General features: G+C 57.0%; 1 protein-coding gene across 6 annotated transcripts in view; it reads right to left on the minus strand.

Moving 5' to 3' along the window:
- Positions 1 to 2,028: 2,028 nt before the first annotated feature.
- The window catches only part of GRK5 (G protein-coupled receptor kinase 5), a 220,290-nt gene continuing 203,573 nt past the window's right edge, over positions 2,029 to 18,745 (minus strand). For 4 of the 6 annotated variants that reach the window (XM_082424767.1, XM_082424765.1, XM_082424769.1 and 1 more), the window contains 6 exons: positions 16,956 to 17,045; positions 15,148 to 15,356; positions 10,557 to 10,694; positions 9,601 to 9,738; positions 8,858 to 8,989; positions 2,029 to 6,597 (listed from right to left, as the gene is read on the minus strand). In XM_082424767.1, coding sequence (XP_082280893.1) covers positions 6,499 to 6,597; positions 8,858 to 8,989; positions 9,601 to 9,738; positions 10,557 to 10,694; positions 15,148 to 15,356; positions 16,956 to 17,045 — 806 coding nt within the window. In that variant the 3' untranslated portion in view covers positions 2,029 to 6,498. Of the gene's footprint in view, positions 6,598 to 7,043; positions 7,877 to 8,857; positions 8,990 to 9,600; positions 9,739 to 10,556; positions 10,695 to 15,147; positions 15,357 to 16,955; positions 17,046 to 18,745 lie in introns of those variants that run through there. The other 2 variants (XM_082424766.1, XM_082424768.1) reach the window with 2 other exon arrangements.

An 18,745-nucleotide genomic window follows, 5' to 3' on the forward strand; every position in this document is an offset into this window, starting at 1 on the left:
GAGCTTCTCTCCTCAAAGATAGCCCGCGGACCAGCAGCTGCCCCAGGGAGCTTGTTAGGAGTGCAGACCCTGACCCAGGCCTAGTGAATCAGAATCTGTAGTTTACAAAGCTCCAGGTGAGGCTATGCTCCTTAAGTGTGAGAGGCACCGGCCTGAGTCTCCATCCCCCCTGGCTTATCTACGGGGCTGGGGGACTGAGGCCCCTGGAATACAAGCTGGAGAGGCAGGGGCTTTATCTGATTTATGGCTGAGAGGGGGGAGCACTCACCCTCGAGCCAAGTGAACGGCCTCCTTCCTGTGGATCCCCCCGCCCCGCCTCCCCCGACAGCCAACCCGGCCGGGCAGTGCTTGGCTCGAGGGACAGCTGGCCAAAGTGGTGCCAGGAGCCCTGACCTGCTGCAGCTTGAGTGCCCGTCCCCGAGGGTCCCTTGTTTCCTTCCTCTTCACAGTCTCCAGGGGTGGCAAGTAGATCCCGCCACCCCGATAGACCCCCTCCCAGAGGGATAGCGGCCTGAGGCTCCTTGGTGCCCTGGGGGTGCCCACTCTGAGCCTTGCTGAAAGTGAATCAGTTGGAGGCCATTCCGGCCCCCACTTACCATGTCTACGGCTGTCCGGAGTGAGAGGAGGTCAGGGAGGGGCCGTCTGCCCCCGGCCCGCCCCTCCTGCCCGGGAAGGGGCCCAGCGGTATCAGGGGCGGGGCGGCCGGTGTGCGGGGCTGGAGTTTCTCCCTCGGCCCCTCTGTCCCAGGAGGACGGAGGCTCTGTCTGCCTGGGGGGCCGGCTCAGGCGGGGGAGGTTCCCGGGACGGTGGGAGAAGGTCCCAGAGGAAGCGCGGGGGCCGCGGAGATAACAGCCCCTGTAAGGAGGGCGCTCCCCGCCCTGTCATGGGACCCCTGTCCAGAGGCTCAGAGCACTCCTGCCACCCCTCCTTTTTCTCCAGGAGAAGCCCCCTCGGGCCCTCAGCCAGCCAGGTCCCCACGCCATCCCCACTGCTCACCAGCCCCCCTCTCTCGAGCCCCTCAGTGAGCAGAATCTCCTCGGTCCTCCTCCATCGTGAGGAAAGACACTTGCTCCGGGAGCCATGGGGCAACACGATTCCAGTTCCTACCTTCCCTGTGAGGCGGGCTGCTCGAGCCTCGACTCCCGGCTCAGGGCCTCCCTCGCCAGGGGCCGGGACTGCCGCCAGCTCCCGGGCTGGGCCCAGGGCGCCGATGTGTGTGGGTCTAGGGCCCCTGCCCTGTCCTGAGGTCAAGGCTCAAAAGGGGTCCAAAGACAGCCAGGGCGACAGTGGCAAAGGCCTCCACGGCAAAGGCCTCTGTGCTGGGCATCACACGTGTCCCCCTGAATCTTCCAGGAGAACCCGCACCGCAGCAGGTGTTACCCCATTTTACACACGAAGCCACTGAGGCTCAGGGTTAAGTGGCTGCTCAAAGTCATACTGAGTGTCAGTGAGGGGTTGTTTGAGCCCAAAGCCCTGCTCATTGTCCCACTAAGCCAAGCAGGTGAAGGGGGACTGGCGGGGTCTCGGGTCCCAGATTGGGACTCCAGGTCCTGAGGCCATCCTGCTGTGCTGGTGAGCAGTTCTAGCGCGCGGCTCCGTGAAGGCTGACCAGCCAGAAGAGGCCCTCTCTGTGGAGCCCACATCCGAGTTACGGCCTCTGTCAGGTAAAACCTGCCAGGTGGAGGTGCCCCATCTGACATCTGGGTGCCAGCACCAACTCAGGCCCTCTCACCCCACTCCTGCATGGTACCATGTGGCAGGAACACTTCTGGAGCCATCTGCTGGGTCTGGGATCAGAAGCCAATCAACCTGGAGAGGGCTCAGGTGGTCTCCTTAGACCCTGCCCCCTGGAGCTGGGCCAGGGCAGGTCGGGTGGTCAGCATAGGGGGCCAGCATTGGGTGGGGCTGAACCGTCCACCTGAGGAAACGTTAACTCACAGACTGAAGCGGCACGTCCTGGCATCTTGGGGGCAGCTGGCATTGGCAGAAGAAATAGAAGAGCTCAGCAAAAGGGAAGAAATGCAGCTGTATTTTCATTAAGGAATTTATTTCTCTTAAAAAAACAACAACAGTGGTTCGATCTAGATACAGCAGCACTGTGACATACTCGAGGGGACATACAAAGGTTCAAGAGCAGCAGGAGAACAAAAGCCATATCTTCAGGAATGACCTCCAAAATGGAACTATTTTTATTCATCAATGTTAAAATTTCCCTGAAAAAAATATTAGAAACCTTTGGATACTAGAAGGATTATTATTTTAACACTAATTATTTTAACAGCCACTAAGCTCTTCTAATTGAGAACATTTGCTTTTGATCTATTACAAAAATGACTTAGTGATGGACCAGGGAAAGACATCTAGATTCTTCTTTTGGGGAGTGTCTTTCCCTCCTAAGGAGAGCTAGTGTTTCAAAGGTTTTAGCCACTGTCCACAGCACAAGCCTTTAAAGTTAGACCAGATGAGGTACCTACACCTGAGCAGGGTCTGACCCCTACACGTTGGAGCTTCAGAAGCTGGGCTGGTTGGTCCTAAAAGTGGGTACAGAAGGTGCCTAGGGGGACGAGGTGTCACCACCGTGGTCTGTTGTGATCAGAAAGCGAGCTCTCTGCCGTTCATGACTCACAGTTCTGCGCTTGGAAATGCACAAAGATTTCACACTCTTTCCATACAAAGACTAAAAAGTTAGGAGGCCCTACCTCAGAGTGTGGAGCTCGAGAACAGGAGACAACCAGAGGGGTTGTCCTCGGATACGCAAGCACACAGCAGCCCCAGAGGAGAGCTGGGTGTCACCCCGACTGGCGCTTCCTCTTCATCTCCGGGGGACTCTTGGTGGTCCGCAAGGCCACTGTTCCCTTTGGCAAGGCCTGGGCCACCAGGCTAAAGGAGGCTGCGGTGCTCCCTCTGTATTGAGGTCTGGGTCAGCAGTTCGCATGAGAAAGTTGGTGGGAAAACTTTGGGGGAAAGGACACAGGTGTAGAAGGGTAAGGAGGCGCTTCCACGGAGGGCTGGGCTCCTTGACCCCTGGCCTCTCGGAGGCCAGGCCCTCAGCATCACCAAGGATTGCTAGGTTCAAGGGCAGGCAGCCGCATCTCACTTGTGCTTTCAATGCCAAGGCCACGTCCACATACGTGTCCCCAGAACTCACTGCCATTTGCCCCCGTGGGCTGCCTGAGAAGCGTGCATACCCCCGGCCACACCGCTTGCTTCCATGCAGCATGGCCTCCAAGACTGAGCGCTCCCCTTTGTTAAGAGGAGTGCATTTTGGGAAACAAGCCCTCCTGGGGCGGCTCAGGACAGAGCAACCCTTAGCTACTGTGCAAGTCAGCCGCCCTCGCAAGAAGCCTCGTGGTTTAAAGAGTGATGTTCCCGGCCTAGAAAGATCAGAGGATGAGTTGATGTGGGAGGTGGTGCCATTCTCCGTGAAGGTGGGGCTGGGTCTTTGTGATCTTGTGGGTGAGTATCATGGGAGCCGCCCAGGGGGCTTGAGAAACACTCACAGGTCATGGTGACCACGGCAGAGACCACCCCCGCCCCACCGGGGACAGCGGCTTGGCTCCTGAAAAGGGGAAGCAGAGGTGCTTCTGCAAGACCCTGCGTCTCACCTCAAAGGCACGAAGTCAGAGAAGGTCCGGTGAGAAAAACGTCATGCTCGGAGGAAGAAAGTCTCTTCTGTGAAGAGCTCAAATGCAGTAAAAAGATTTAAATACACTTGCTGCCCAAATATGCCTCCTCCCGGACAGGTAGATGGTGGGAAGGTTTGTTTGTTTGTTTTTTTAGTTAAAAAATCTTTTTAAAAATGCAGCCATAGAAAACAAGCTGGAGTAGAGGTTGGCGGTGGGTTGGGTCGAGGGGTTCAGGGACAGGACCTGTGGCAACTGGGGACCCAGGGGGAGGGGGCTGGCTTTCAGACACTGTTCTAAATGAAGACGCCCCTTCTCTGTACAAAGCAATGGACCGAAAGGAAGAGGAGGATTGCAAAGGCCAGTGACTCTGACCCTGTGCACTTTGGGGCGCTCAGGGGACAGGCGGCGAGGGTGAAGGAAGACTCCCGTTATTCTAAGAGCCACGCAAAGTTCTGTGCTTTAGCCTCTGTGCTCTCACGATGTAGAAACACACTGAGCAGATTTATGTTTTCCTTCTTGCTCCTTGAGGATTCTCTACCGGAAACGGACAGTGCGTTTGCTTTAAGGTGTAAAGAGACTGGCTGCACACCAGTCCGTGTGGAAAGGTTTGAGCTGCTGTGAATCGGGAAAAATGAATGGCATTTCTGGACAGGAGGGTGGTGGCGTGGGCTACTGACTGTCCCAGGAAGATGACTGTCCTTCTTTTCACTGAGAAGGGTCAGTGAGAGCTTGAGGATCTTAACATACTGGTCAAAGAGCTTTCCACTTCCTCAGCAAAAACTGAATACGGCTGTTTGTATTAATCTTGTACTCAGCTCAAGAAAGGTAACGGAAGCAGCCTCAGAGACAAGAGCTGGTCTTGAAGAAAATAATACTGCACATTAAAGGGACCTAAGGGAGGCCCAACTGTTTCTTTTCTTCTCTTTGCTTGTAAAATGACCTCAAAACGGTCGGTTTCAACGGTCAGGCCCCTGTCTAGCCTCAGGACCCAATGGCAAAGTTTGGGGAAGGAGCATGGACATTGGGACACAAGGCTGACACGCTGGCTTCTCTCTCCTCCCTAAAAGCTCAGGCTCCAAAGTTGCCTGGTCACCTAGAGAAATAAGTTTGGGAGGATCTCATCAAAAGCCCCACCGACGGCCTAAGGCAGTGGTTCTCACTCTCCAGGCTGCATCAGAATGACCTGGCGAGCTTTTTAAAGATGCAGATTCCTGGGCCCTACTCCCAGGGAATCCCATTCCGTAGGTTTGGGGTGGAGCCCAGAATCTGTATTTTACCAGGAGATGCTGCTGCAGGAAGTGCAGGGCCCACGCCGGGAGAAACCCTGGCTGCTGCCCGGTGGCTGAGGCCAGGTCTGACTGAGGGTGACCTGGCAGGCAGGGCAGCAGGGAATTCAACTGTTCACCCTGTCCCGGAGGGGAGGCAAAGACAGATTTGCTCCCTGTCACCTTGTGAAGGCAGTAGTGGGGAGGCTGGCCACTCCCTGGGGCTGGACAGCCCTGCTCAAAGGGCCTGGGGGCTGCCTTTAGAGACCCTGGTCTGGCAAAGCCACCAAGTTCTCCTGGGGCTACTTGTGCCTGGAGCTTTGAGATGCCCGATGAGAGCTCGCCTCTGCTTCACCTCTCCCGGAAGGGACAGTGAGTTTTTCTTGAGCTTCTGTGGGTGGCCCAGCCTCTCCCATTTGCTTGGAGAGCCAACCTCATGCATCCATGCCACCTGAGCCAATGAATCTGCGGGGCCCCAGGAAGCTCTCAAGGCCCTATGACCCCGTAAACGCTCAAGGGACATGCCCAGAGATCCTGGGAGAGCCACCTTCTCCTCTACAAGTCCAAGACCTCCGCTCCCTGACGCTTCTATGGGCCGTAAGCGTTTGGGACTCTTGGGGTTCCATGACTACTCCTTATCGTTGCTACGCATCTCTTAAAACTAGAATAAAACAATCCCCAAATGCAAGCCTCTTGAAAACATACTGGCTTTAGCAGTCAGAACCTACTCAGAAAGAAAGAGGCCTAGACACCCTTGTGCTGAGGACACTCAGCTCCACGTACCGGCCGCCTTCCAGAAGGAAGAGGAGGCCGAGACCAAAGCAACAGTGGCATCGTGTGCCCCCAAAGGAAAAGTGCACATCTTGACGGAGCTGGGCCCAGGCAACTCCATGGACCCCAACGGAAGACATCCTGGCTGGGGGTAAAGTCCCAGTGGGTCTTTGAGCATTTAATTCAGATTGTTACAAGCCAACAGAATGGTGATACCAATGCGAGGGAAGGAAAGGTTATAGAGATGGATACAATCAATCCTTTAAAGGTGAAATGGGAATCATTTTCTACATTTAATAAAAACATTTTCTCATTTGAGGCTCTGGAAGTCTTAAGTCACATTTTTTTTTTTTACACTCTTCCCCGCCCGCCACCCCTCTAAAATGTCTTAAAACACATGGCTTAACAGTGGCTGCACAGAAAATATACACCCTCAAAGTCTGACTTTCATTTAAATACAAATATACAAAATGTAAACTGAAACAATAGAGAAATTTACAAAACTTTTCTTTAAAAATAATAAAGACAAAATTCAGTTCTAGTTATGACGCTGTTAAAATACGTGCAAGTTGTATCCAATTGGATTTCTATTGCAATGTTCGACAGAGACACAGCCAATCCACCTTGGCTTGAGGGCCGCCTCCGAACACAGACCTGAGTGGAATTCTTTGAGGAACCTAGAGGCTCCCCATCTCGGGGCTGGACGGCCTCCTTCCCTGGCTCCTGGAGGGCTCCCCCGCCCGCCCGCCAGGGCGGAAGCTCCACCGGTCACAAGTCCGCTTCTAAGGAGAAGGGTCTAGGCTGGTCCCACCGTGGACTTCAGGCCAGAGCTGCAGCTAGCTGCTTCCGGTGGAGTTTGAACTGACATGGTTTGAATTTATGTGATGGTTAAAACTGGTCTTGGAACTGGGTGAACTCTTGGAATTGTTCTGATGCTGGGAGGGGGGTGAGCAGGGAGGAGAGAAAGAAGGAGAGAGAAGGTCAGTCATCGCAGAGTCGAGCCTTGGGGACCTTGCATCACAGGGGCCTCTGAATCTGAACTGGAGAGGAGCTCAGCTGACCAGCTCCCCGTCTTGCTTTCTGCTGCCTTCTGTTCTCCCCCTGCAGACCCAGGTCCAGAGGCCACCCCTTGGGGCAGAGGGCTTTACCTGATTAACAGACGCCCAAGGCAGAGAGGAGGTGGTCCCTCCTATAATATCTATCTACATGGTTAGGCCTGCAGGCCCAGAGTTAGGCTGCCAGGTTCGAATCCTAAATCTGCCACTTCTTAGCTGAGTGACCTCGAGAAAGTGTCTGACTCCCTCGGTTGCCTGGCCTGTGATGTGGGTTAGGAGACACTTCTGGGCAGGGCTGTTGGGAGAAGGAAACAAGGCTGTGTGTGCAAAGGGCTCTAGCAGGTGCCCGGCTTGGGAACCACGAGCTGCTCGCCCTCAGTATCCCTGGCACCCTCTTGGCACCCCCGTGGGCGCGGGCCCCTCACGTTGCAGAAGAGAGCCGGCGTGTCTGCTCCCCTGGTGGCAGTCGTGGTGCCAGGCACTGTGCTGAGGTCACCGTCCTCCACCTCACTCACCCTGGGCAGCAGGCATTTCCATCCTGATTTTTCAGGTGGGCAAACAGAGGCCTGGAGAGGCAGGGGTGGGGGGTGCGGTTCAATACGCTGCCACCCAACCGAGAAGGGTCAGGGCTGGATTTGAACCTGGGCCGTGAGCTTCCACAGCAAATGCTTGTCCCAGGATCCCAGGCCATCCTGGGGGGCTCGGCTACTTCGGGGATGGAGGTCATTTCTTTCTGGAACTTCAATTTTACTTGATGGAAGCATTTGAAAATTATATTTTTATAGTAGATGGATATGAGTATATTATGGAATAGGAGGTGAAACTCACATGAAGTTTTTAGATAAAACTGCAAACTCAGGCCTCAGTCTGCATTTTCTCTCAGTGTGCCTCATCCGTGCTGCCCGCCCTGTTATCCGGGATCCTCTGCAAGGGCTCACTGGCTGTGTGACCTTGAGCAAGTTCCTTAACTCCTCTCAGCCTCAGTTTCCTCATCTGTGAAATGGCCTAATGGGAGCACATCCTGGGCTCACACTTCACTAAGATGCCCCAAAGGAGGGATGCAGTTTTACTTGCTGATGCATCTTAAGTCCTGAGGTAACAGTCTAACATGGAGTAGGTGCTCAATACATATCGGTGGAATGAATAGTTGAATGAAGGCCTGGGGTTTTGTGAAGATTAAATAAAAGACGCCTTCAAAAAGCGCCCAGCACAGCGCCTGGCCCCCAGTGGAGTGCCTCGAACAGCCACCTCTTCCCTGTTATCTAAGCGGGAGGGAGCTGGGATGCCCAGGGCCTGGGTACAGACCTGCTGCTGCTCTCTTGGGGGGAGGAGGAAAGTAAGGAACCAGGGGCCTGCCAGGCCTCAGGATGGGGCCCTACCTTCTTGAAGGGCCAGGCCAGGAGGCGGCGCTATTGTGGCCATCTTCTTGGTGGCAGGGATGAGGTTAGGGGTCTCTCACTCTAGAAAGCCTGCCGGGTCCTTCCTGGGACATTTCTCCCACGTGGCCCACACCAACCCTTGATCCAGGGACAGGCTCTGAGGGAAGAACACCTTTTCCTGAGGGACAAAGTCTCCTCTGGCTGCCAGCTGCAGGGCACAGCATCAAACTACGGGAGCCCCACCTCGGGAGCCATGAGGGTCTTCGGGGATCACCTCTCCAGCACCAGCTCCCCCTGTTCTTTGTCAAATCTTTACCTACATAACTTGCGTCGTCTTTACAATGGCTCTCAACCAGGGGCGTTTTGTCCCCAGGGCCATTAGGCAGCATCTGGAGACATTTTTGATTGACACACGGGAGTGGGTGCTACTGCCATCTACTGGGTGGCGGCTAGGACGCTGCCGAGCCCCCTCGATGCGTAAGTCCCGCGACAATGAACTAACCCAAAGCATCAGCAGCGCCGAGGCTGAGGAACCCCGATGACCGGTTAACTTGGGGCTGGCCCTGCCCCTTCTGCTCTGGGGACGCCATCAGCCAGTGGGTCTCAAGGCACTTCAGACAGGCTGCCCGTCCCTTCCAGGCTGCTGCTGCCCCCAGTCTCCCCAGCCTGCAAGTTGGTCTCAGGCTATGGAAGGCTCAGACCTGGGGGCTCCCAGAGCTGAGGCCAGGAGAGCAGGGTTGAGGTGGGAGTGAGGGTCTCACCTGACGCTTGAATAGCCTCTGGAGCAGCCCTTTCTTTGGCGGTTCCGGAGGGTGGCTTCTGTTCAGGTCCGGTGAGAGGGTACCGTTAGGTCCAAACACATTCAGTTCCTTAAAGCACTCTGTTTCTATCATCTGGAGAAGCGGTCAAAACACGGGTGGTGTGAGGGGCTGCGCTGGTCATCCTGGGTGGATGGGAATCCCAGCAGGCCAGCCCTGGGCGACACTGTCCCGAGCCTGGTCCTGCCAGGCTCTCCGCCCGCCCTCCATCTCACAGGGCTGAGACCCAGGCAGCAAGGCCCGCCCCCCCGCCTCTCCCTGACGGCCCTGCAAGCCGCCCTCTCTGAGAAGCCAGTAGCCGGCCATGGGGGGCAGCAGCAGGGAAGCGCTCATCTCCCAGCCACGGGACGCACCCCCAGCTCCTCCTCTACCCCAGCGCTCCGGACCCTCCCCCTTCCAGGGCTGCAGGCCCACTGCCCCATCACTGCCATCTCATTCGAACCAGCTTGAACTTGCCCCACCTCCAGCCCCCTTGTGCCTCCCGCTGCTGCCCCATTTCTCTTGTTTCCCAGCCACGCTTCTCCAGAGAGGCATCGAGACAGGCCTCCTCTTCCTGCCCAGCCAGCTCCTGACCCAGCACCACACCACGCCCCAGTCTGCCCACAGGGACGCCCACCCAGCTGTCCCTCTTCTGCCCTCGTTGCACCCTCTCCTCGGGGTGAAGCTGAGGGCCCCGCCGTGCTCACCTCGCTTTGCCAAGGGATGGGTACGGAGCCCGTGGAGAACTTGGAGTAGAAGTCGTCGTCTGTGTGGTCCAGGTTGACGCCCTTCACGGTGGAGAACTGCTCGATGTCCAGCACGTCCTTGCAGTACACGGCCCGGGGCTGGGAGGGCAGGGTGCTGGTCACCAGGAGCCCTGCCTGTGGCTCTGGCGGCCCCCAGCCAGGCCCGGAGGGTTTTGATGGGGAGCAGGGGGGGTCTCCCAGGGCCACCCCTGCCCTGGGAACCCGGGCTGCCCTTTGCCCAGAGGGGCCAAAGGGTCCCCAGCTGGGGTGACGAGAGCTCAGGGCCCCTTCCTGCCATCACTGCCCCACACAGGATGCAACGGGGGGATGTCCCAGGAGGACCTCCCTGGCCCTTCTCGCATCGGAGGCCAGTCAGGGGTGGTAGGTCAGCACGCAGGCAGCAGCCACACAGACCTGGGCTGGGGTCCCAGCTGTAGTGCTTAGGTGCTTTGTTAAAGTTACGTATCCCCTGGAGGCCTCAGTTTCCTCACCTGCAAAATGGGGCAGTCGAGGCACCAGGCCATGGGGCTGTCGTCAGTGCTGCTATGGCCCCGGCGCCATAACCACAGTGATCTCTTTTATCTCACTCATCCACCAAACATGCTCTGGGGCTGCCATGCAGGGACTCACAGAGACAAACCCGGGCCCTGCCCTCTGGGGGTTCGAGGTCAGTGGGGGAGGCCTCCCAGGGGCTCTGGGAGCCTGGGATTCTGGAGATGAGGACTTCATAGAGGTGATGATGCCAGGGTGGGTACGGAGAGACCCCCAGACCGGGCGACACCCTGCTACTGGAAGACGGGGGCCACCCCTTGCCCACAGGTCTCAGCCGCTGACCTGGGGCCCAGCACAGATGTTTAGCGAAGTCGAAGGTCATAAATCAATGCACAGGCTCAGTCTAGGCTGGGGAGGCTACTTACATCTGGAATAAAGGGAGGGTCCAACATCCCGGCTTCTAAGCGCTTGAAATTCATGTTCCTGAAGAAGGGGTGTCTCTTGACCTCTGCTGCCCCTTCCTCCCGGCAGCCCAGCCTCTGCTTTGCATCTTTGGTGAGCAGCTGTGACAGGAGAGCCCCATGAGGACTTGCCTGGGGGGCCTTTCCTCCTGCCCAGAGGCCTGAGGGGCAGAGGGGCTTCGGAGAGCTTGTGGCCACCTCCCTTTCACACGAGGGTCCCTGAGCCCTGCCGAACGTCCCTCCTCTCTCCTCCACGGTGCCTGCGCCACCCCAGGTACCCAGCGGACACTGCCCGCTCAGGCCTCGATTCAGGGTGGCCTCCTGAGCCACAGTGTGCTTTGTGGTCCCATGTCCCCAGCATGTTCAGATGCCTGGGACCCCCAGGAGACCAGGAATCCTGTCTGTTTCTCCAACGACTACACATCGCTGCCTGGTGAGTACCCAGCATGCACTAATGTTTGTTGAATTGGTGTTAACTCTTCTGCTCCAGGTAAGCTACAAAGGGCAAGGACTGGCCAGTAGGTTCTTTCATTCATTTACTCAGTTCATAAGTACATTGTAGACTTGTACCCAGTAGGTGCCGAGAGAGGATGCTAAGGGTCTGGCCTCAGAAAAATCATGTTCAGAGGACCCATCAAGGCGATGCAGATATGACACCACGGTGGCAGAGGAGCAAGAACTGGCTGCCAGCTGAGGCATCGGGAGGTGTCCTGGGGAAGAGGGGTCTGAGACAGGCTTTCAAAGGTGGGAGCAGGCATCGGAGGGACCTGTGGCATCACGAGCAGGGCGGCAGGGACACTCAGGGTGTGTCTGGGGAACACCTGTCCTTGAGTCTGAGTGAAGGATGAGGGAGATGGGTCAGGGGGAAGGGGACTGGTTGGGGAGAGTGATGGAGGGTCCTGAAGGCCAGGTCCAGAGGTAGGATTTTAATACAGATGTAGCGGGGAGACAAGGATGGTTGGGGTAGAGGAGTGTCCTGATCAGGAGAGGAAGGGGCTGCAGGAGCAGAGACAGCTGGATGGGAGGAAGGTGTGAATGAAAGAGAAGAAGGGGGGAAGGGGAGGGGCAGGCCTCGGCTGAAGATGGGGCAGGGCCGCCACGTGACCTCAGGGCATCAGTCCCTCCCCGCAGTCCCAGTGTCCCTGGCTGTGCTTCTCTCTGGTCCCCGCCCCATTGAGCACTGCACCATGTACACAGCTGGAATCTACTAAGTGTCCGCTTTGAGACTAAAATCAAAGTGGGTGGTCTGCACCTTGGAGGGAGTCCAGCCCTTTCCTTTACCAACACCCTGGCGCCCTCTGCATGTGCTCATTTAACACACATTTACGGCTGCCCTGAGAGCCAGCGGGCAGGGGGCCTCCTGGGGCCCAGAGTCTGGAGGGGAGGCTTGCTGGGACTGCCCCCCCCAAAAACTAAGGAATGAAAGGTGGCAGTGGGGCAAGCACCAGGTCACAGCCTTGAAGGGACTAAGCCATGAGGTAGCCACTCACAATGTCACCCTCTGGTCCACCAACCACCCAAGAGTGTTTTGCCCAGTGGGCTGGCGGCTCGGAGCCCCAGCTGCTCTTCTCCTGGGGCTTTGCTCTGCTCTGCGTAATCCCAAGAGGCTGCAGAGCCCAAAGCCTGCAGGGGCTGGCCAGACAGATGGCACAAATGAGAGCAATAAGGTGAGGGGTGGGCGGGGCGGGCCGTGCCAGGCTGCCCGTCAGCTCCTGCCAGGCAGGGATGCTGGCCAGTGTCCAGGGCTTCTGCTTTTTTTCGAGAAGTCAGAAAATCCAGGTTTTTATGTGAATTTGCCCCATTTAAAAATCTTGGCAATTAACCCACCATTCACCTCTCTCTAAGACACTGTGCAGGCTGAAATAAACACCCACCTACATGCTGCCTGTCTGCAACCTGGGCATCAGGTAAAGAATTTACACATGTAGTATCAGTATAAACCAGGAGAAGTGAGAGGGAGAGACGGTGTGAGCTGAGGTGGATGGGGCAGGCAGAGAGGGCTTCCTGGAGGAGGAAGACTAGAGATGGGCTGGAAGGACCGGTGAGACTGAGAGGGCTACAGGGCCAGTGGGGAAGAACCAGTGCTGGGACTCAGCAGGGGCCTGAGAAAGGTGGGGGCTGAGGTCTGGGCCTAGGGACGACTGGACCCAGGGGACAAGGCAATGAGATGCATGCATTTCTGGACACCAGGGGCAGTGGAGAGGGTCTTGTGGCTGCCAAGATGGAATGAGGGATAGAATCTGGGGGCCAGGGACCAGCTTCCTTGCTGTTTGTAGAGAGACCTTCCTCGGCAGGTGGCGCTGGAGCTGCCCTGGGCCTCCATGGTCTCCTTACAGTCAGGCCCTGCTGTGTCCTGAGCTGGTGTCCCTCGGTGGTGACAGCCTGGCTGCCAGACCAGATGGGCTGTGGTTAAGGGCACAGAAGAAGCCCAAGACCAGAATTCCAAGACCCCAGGGTAAGGAGGCAGAGGAAGGCCAGAGACCTCCAAAGGTTCTTCTAGCTGAGAAAGACAGGGGATCTTGGTTTGACACCTACGGACCCAGGTCTGCCTGGAGCCCCAGGCTCAGATGCCACCTTTCCTTCAGTGGCCACCAGGGGACAGCAGAGGAACAGCAGTGCCCCCGGTCCTGGGGCCCCAAAGCTGGGCGCCAAAGCCGATGACTGTGGGCAGGGAGGGGGCGCTCTGTGCCTCTCTGTCCTCTCAGCACATCCCATGTTGCTGCTGGGCGTTTCCCAAGACCTGCTTCTCTGAATTCCCTGACCTGGGACATTTGGTGATGCTCTGACCTCCTTCTTCCCTTGTCCAGTTAGGTCCCTCTGGACAGATACCTGACTGTGACATAACCAAGTATTCTTGGCAGCCCCCCAGCCCCCAGTTTTCAAACATCCCTAGGACCCCACATTTCCATGTACCTGCCTTTTGCTGCCTTGCTCCTCTTGTTCCCCGACCCCAGCTCTGGCTGCCGTGACTACCTGTTTTCTTGGAGGTCCCCCGGTTGCCGGCTGGCCCAGGCATGTGGTCCGGGCGTGTGTTTGCCTGTGTACACACCACACCTCCCTCACTGTCTCTCACACGTGCCAATGGCAGATCTACGGTTCCTCTTCCTTTGGAAGTGGTCAGATGGCAGCTCTAGCCCAAATCCTTCTTCCCATGTCTCTGTGACGTCAGACCGAGGCTGGTAAGAGGAAGCGGTCAGGCAGCAGGCGGACGGCTCCAGGAGGGTGGCCTTCTGGGGGTGGGAACTATGCCAGATGGTTTCTGGGCCCCTAGCAGTGCAGCCTCAGGTTTTCTAGAGGCAGAAACTCTGCTGCTTTTCATCAGCTCTCCGGGCCTGCCCTTCTCTGCACGCTAGCCTGGTTTACGCTCATGATTCAGATCCTGAGGGCCAGCCGGCCTGTCCGCTGCTCCAGGTGCAGCGTGCTCCAGGGAGAGGAAGGGGATCTGTGGATCCCCAGTGCCCAGAGCCAAGCGCTCAGGCCCCTCCTGTCCCCGAGGGGCTGGAGTAAGAGGGCAGCTGCCTGCGGTGGAGGTGCTAGCACAGCTGGGCTAGCACCAGAGGGAGGAGAGCCCTGGGGGGGCACAGGTGGGCCTTGGGAGCCTAAGAGCCAAGCAGGAAAGGAAGCGGGCCCACCTGGGCCGAGAGGAAGGGCCGCGGTCCAGGGGCGGACTCTCTCCAGCTCCACTTTTTTTTTTTAAGATTTTTTTTTTGATGTGGACCATTTTTGAAGTCTTCATTGAATTTGTTACAACATTGTTTCTGTTTCATGTTTTGGTTTTCTGGCCGCGAGGCACGTGGGATCCTAGCTCCCCGACCAGGGATCGAACCCGCACCCCCTGCATCGGAAGGCAAAGTCTTAACCACTGGACCGCCAGGGAAGTCCCCCAGCTCCACTTTTGATGGCTCCTGTCACTCCTTCCTCTATCTGGCTTCCAGCCCCCCAGTCTGGCCCCGCCCACCCAGCCTGTCTAAAGGTCATTCCCCGAGTGCACCCTACCTGTGGCCGGGTCAAATTCACTATCCATGGATACCGTCACGCAGGCCCCCAGCAAGTGTGACCAACATTCCATATAGTGGGTGGAAAACTCGAGTATAAGATGTTCGAAGACTGAAACTATCACCACCCACCACCTGCAGCCCCTGGCCTCAAGCCAGCACCCAGGGGTCCAGAGCTGGAGAGAGCAGGAGGCCCAAGGTCAAGGGTAGGGGCTGCCTGGATCCCTCTGTGTCTTGGGGACGAGCCAGGATCATCCCCTTTCTCCCCCACGCTGGCTCCCCCCACAGAGCTGGACGGGAGGGTGTCTCCCGTTGCTCACCGCAGCCCCCTTCCCTCATCACAGAGCCGCCCTGCCCCACCCCAGGTTCCCTCCTGGAAGCCTTCACTGCCCACCCCCATCCACAGCCTGCTCCTCCGGCCTGGTGGCCTCATCGCCCGCACCCTAGCGTGCCCCGACCCTGTCCCCTTCAGCCCGTTTGCTGTTCTCGGCTAAGGGCCGGGAGGGGAGCCAGCACTGGACACCAGCCCCGGGGCAGCGTCTGGCTCACCGGGAGCTCACCATTTTGCAGATGGACTTGGCCTCCTCGGAGAACTTGTGCGAATATACCTCCTCGGTCTCCAGGACCCGGCGGTCCACCTCCTCCCTCTTCACCTTCTCCTTGCGGCCGCGGAAGGGCGACTGGCCCTCGATCATCTCGTAGATGAGGCAGCCCAGACCCCAGTAGTCGGGGCTCAGGCCGTACCTCTGGTTGTTCAGGACCTCTGGAGCTGGGGGCAGAGCAGGGAAGCGAGGAGAGGTGAGAGACAGCTGGTGGCAGGTCAGAGCCCGGGCAGACGGGGCCAGGACTGTGACGTCAACGGGGCCTCAGGGCGTCCTGCAGCCAGGAGTGATGGTGCTGCTCACAGAAGGCCTGGAGCCTGATGGCTGAGACCTCTTCCCTCTGCCGACTCTGGCCCACCAACTGCTGTAAATACCACCTCTTCCTGGGAGCCTGCCCTGGTTGCTCTTTGCTGTGCTCCCAGGACTCTGACTGTGGCTTCAGAAGCCTGACCACAGTGGATGGAAACAACCTGTTCCCTTGATGTCTCCCCCACTAGACTGTGAGCCACCTTATTCCCTGCTGTGCCCGGTAACAGGTACGACGCCTGACACACAGTAGGTGCTGCACACGTATTCGTTTCAATGAATGGTGTGTCCACCCAAAGTAAAATGATTTTAAATTTAGCTGGAGTTCAAATAGCTTCTCTAACATTTTGATAAAATGAATTATAGATTCACCAGAGAAATGCAAAAAAGATAGTTTCAGGTCATCAGGCAGGCCACATACATCCAGGGAGGCAAATGCATCCACACATGTGCTGGTATTCACACAACACGATGTGCTGTGCCGACACTCTGTGCAAGAGGAGAAGGCGCAGATGCACAGGCAGACACACACAAAGGTGCACAGATGGATCTATCTATCCATCACCCATCTATCATGCATCCACCCATTTATCTATCCACCCATCCATCCATCTATCCACCCATTTATTAATCCATCCATCCATCATCCATCCATCTGTCATCTATCTATTTATCTATCTACCTATCATCAGTCCATCCATCCCTCAGCATTCACATGGGTATACATACCCCCAACATACACACAGACACACACCCCAGAGGTCCTCCAATGTCGTGCAACCTGAAAAGGACCCTCGAGCACCAGAGACCAAGTCTAGAACCCTAAGCATGTGTTGCTGGCACAAGCCCGGTAGAGGAAAACAAGGTCCCCACCCCCCCAGAGCTTTCAGGAGTCCTCTGCCTCCTGGTGTGAGTGGGCTTATGAGTGTGAGGTGTGCAGAAGGAAGCCCAGGGAATATCCCTTATTGGAAGGAGCATTCCAGGGGTCAGTGTAACTCTGGGGCTCTTCCCCGTAGCTCCCGGGATGATGGTCTCAGAGAAGGCTCAGGGGATGCAGCGCAGGGAGCCCGAGGCTGGTCTCTCCTTAGAATGGTAGTTTGTGACACAGTAGGTGGTGTGCTCCGCTCCTTTCTGGGCCCTTCCTAATGATCTCCCCCCCTCTCGAGGTCACCCTGAAAGGCTGTCTGCCAACTCAGCAGACCCCTACTCCACCCACCCCCAGGCAGCGCTGTTTGTCAGCTCTGCCACTGACCTTGGGAGGGGCTTGCCCTTGAGATATAGCTGGGGTTAGGGGTGGGAGCTGCAGAGCTCAGTGAAGTCAAGTTGCACCCTGGGGCCCCAAGGCTCCCCCAACCCTGGCTAAGACCTCCCACCTCCCAGCATGACTACTTCTTCTAGTTGCACAAAGAGGCCAGTGGCTCTGAGGGTGGGGCTTGGTGAGAGGCCACGCCTACACTTACCCATGTAGCCGACAGTGCCCACCCGGCCGCGGATCAGGTCTCCCTCCGGGATCTTCACGGCCAGGCCCAGGTCCGAGATCCTAATGTGGCCTGAGGGAGGACAACAGAGTCAATAGGTCCCTGGGATGGTCATGTGGACATCTGGTCTACCCTGGGCAGGGCCCCAGACTTGCCATGGGCCCCTGGCATTTCATCTGTCCTAGAAAGAGTGGTACCCAACCTGCCACGGCAGGGTGACTGCAGACCCTTGGGAGAGTCCAGGTGTCAGAGGACAGGGGTAAAGTATTACTTTTTAGGAGAAAAACTTAACGATGAAAAGGACGCCTGGATTTGGATGGACGATGGCAGACCTGCCTCATAAAATGCCTTAATGGGCTTCTTGGAAGGCTGATGTCACAAAGTTGAAAATGCCTTGGCCTGATTCTGGGATTGCTTCATGGGAAAATGTAAGATTCTCCTGACATTTTGCAACAATTTGCTTAAGGGGAAAAATCATAAAGCAATTTGGGAAGCAACTCCCTATTCTGCCTTGTTGGTCTTTGGGGGTTGTTTTCTCCCTTTGGAGACACTGCCACCCAGGCTTAGCAGAGACTGGGAGGAGGCATTGGAGCTCCTGGACCAGGACTGACCCCCAAAGGCAGAGACGACGTGGTGCTGAGAGCTCGCCTCAGTGCTGTCTCTCCAAGCAGCCCACTGGCAGGGTCGTGGCCTCATCTGACCCTGCAGAGAGGAACACCGCCCTCCTTCCCAGCCTGGACCTCAGCAAGGCCCAACGCCAGAGACCCTGCTAGGCTGCAGCTGAGTGGATTCCCCTGGCCCAGTGGCCCCTGACAAAGGCAGGAACGGCGGAGGCGGGGGTGAGAGCACACAGACTCCAGCCATTGGGCGACAAATCAGTGGTGGGCACAGTCCTGGGACCAGCAGGGAACAAGAACCCCTCTGGGCACTGGGCGCATCCAGAGAGGGGCAGTGGGCCCTGAGCCCTCTGCCTGCTCCGCCACACGACAGTATCACAATCAAACCTCTTCTCTTGGTCACGAACGACCTCCCTCCCTCCCTCCCTCTCTCTCTCCTGTCAGCCTGGGGCTGCCTGATGTCTGGGGCATGCTGGCAGGGAGACCTGGTTTCTGGTCTCAACTCCCCACTGATATTGCTGGGTGAGTGACCTTGGCAGGTTGGCTCCTCTGAGTCTCAATCTTATCATCTGTAAAATGGGCACAGGGGTGCCGGCCCTGTCCCCTCTGTAGAGATGAGAAGATCTAGTTAGATAGAAGATGTGACAACCCCTTCCCAGGCATGAGAGGCTAAACAGTCATGAGGGGCTACTGTGGTGGCTCCTGTTATCCGTGCGTGTGTGCACAAACACACAAACACACAGGAAAATAACTGGTGATAGACAAGTAATAACGCCTAACACATTTATAGCTGGCTATAGTTGACAAAACAACTTCTCCTCAAGCTATCTTGTCAGAACCTCACCACCACCCTCCACCATCTGAAGCAGGCAGGGCAGGACCCACTGTTTCTATTTCACAAACAAGGAAGATGAGGTGCAGGGAAGTTGTGTGAGAGTTAAGTACTGGCCCAGAGTCTCTGGAATTCTCGACTCCTCATTCACTGCTCGCTTTCTCGCGTGCATGCTCTCTCTCTCTCCCTGTCCTCCCTCTCGGCTGAGCCACACTGCTTCTTTGCCGGGTAGGAGCTTTGTCCATGCCCTCTGCCCTCCCGTGGACCCCGGGTCAGTGTCTCTGAGTCTCTGCTGGGGGGCCCCCTGCTCCCTTTGGGTTGCG

Source organism: Balaenoptera physalus (genome assembly GCF_965194825.1).
Source record: "Balaenoptera physalus genome assembly, chromosome: 14".
In the NCBI taxonomy this organism is placed as follows: domain Eukaryota; kingdom Metazoa; phylum Chordata; class Mammalia; order Artiodactyla; family Balaenopteridae; genus Balaenoptera; species Balaenoptera physalus.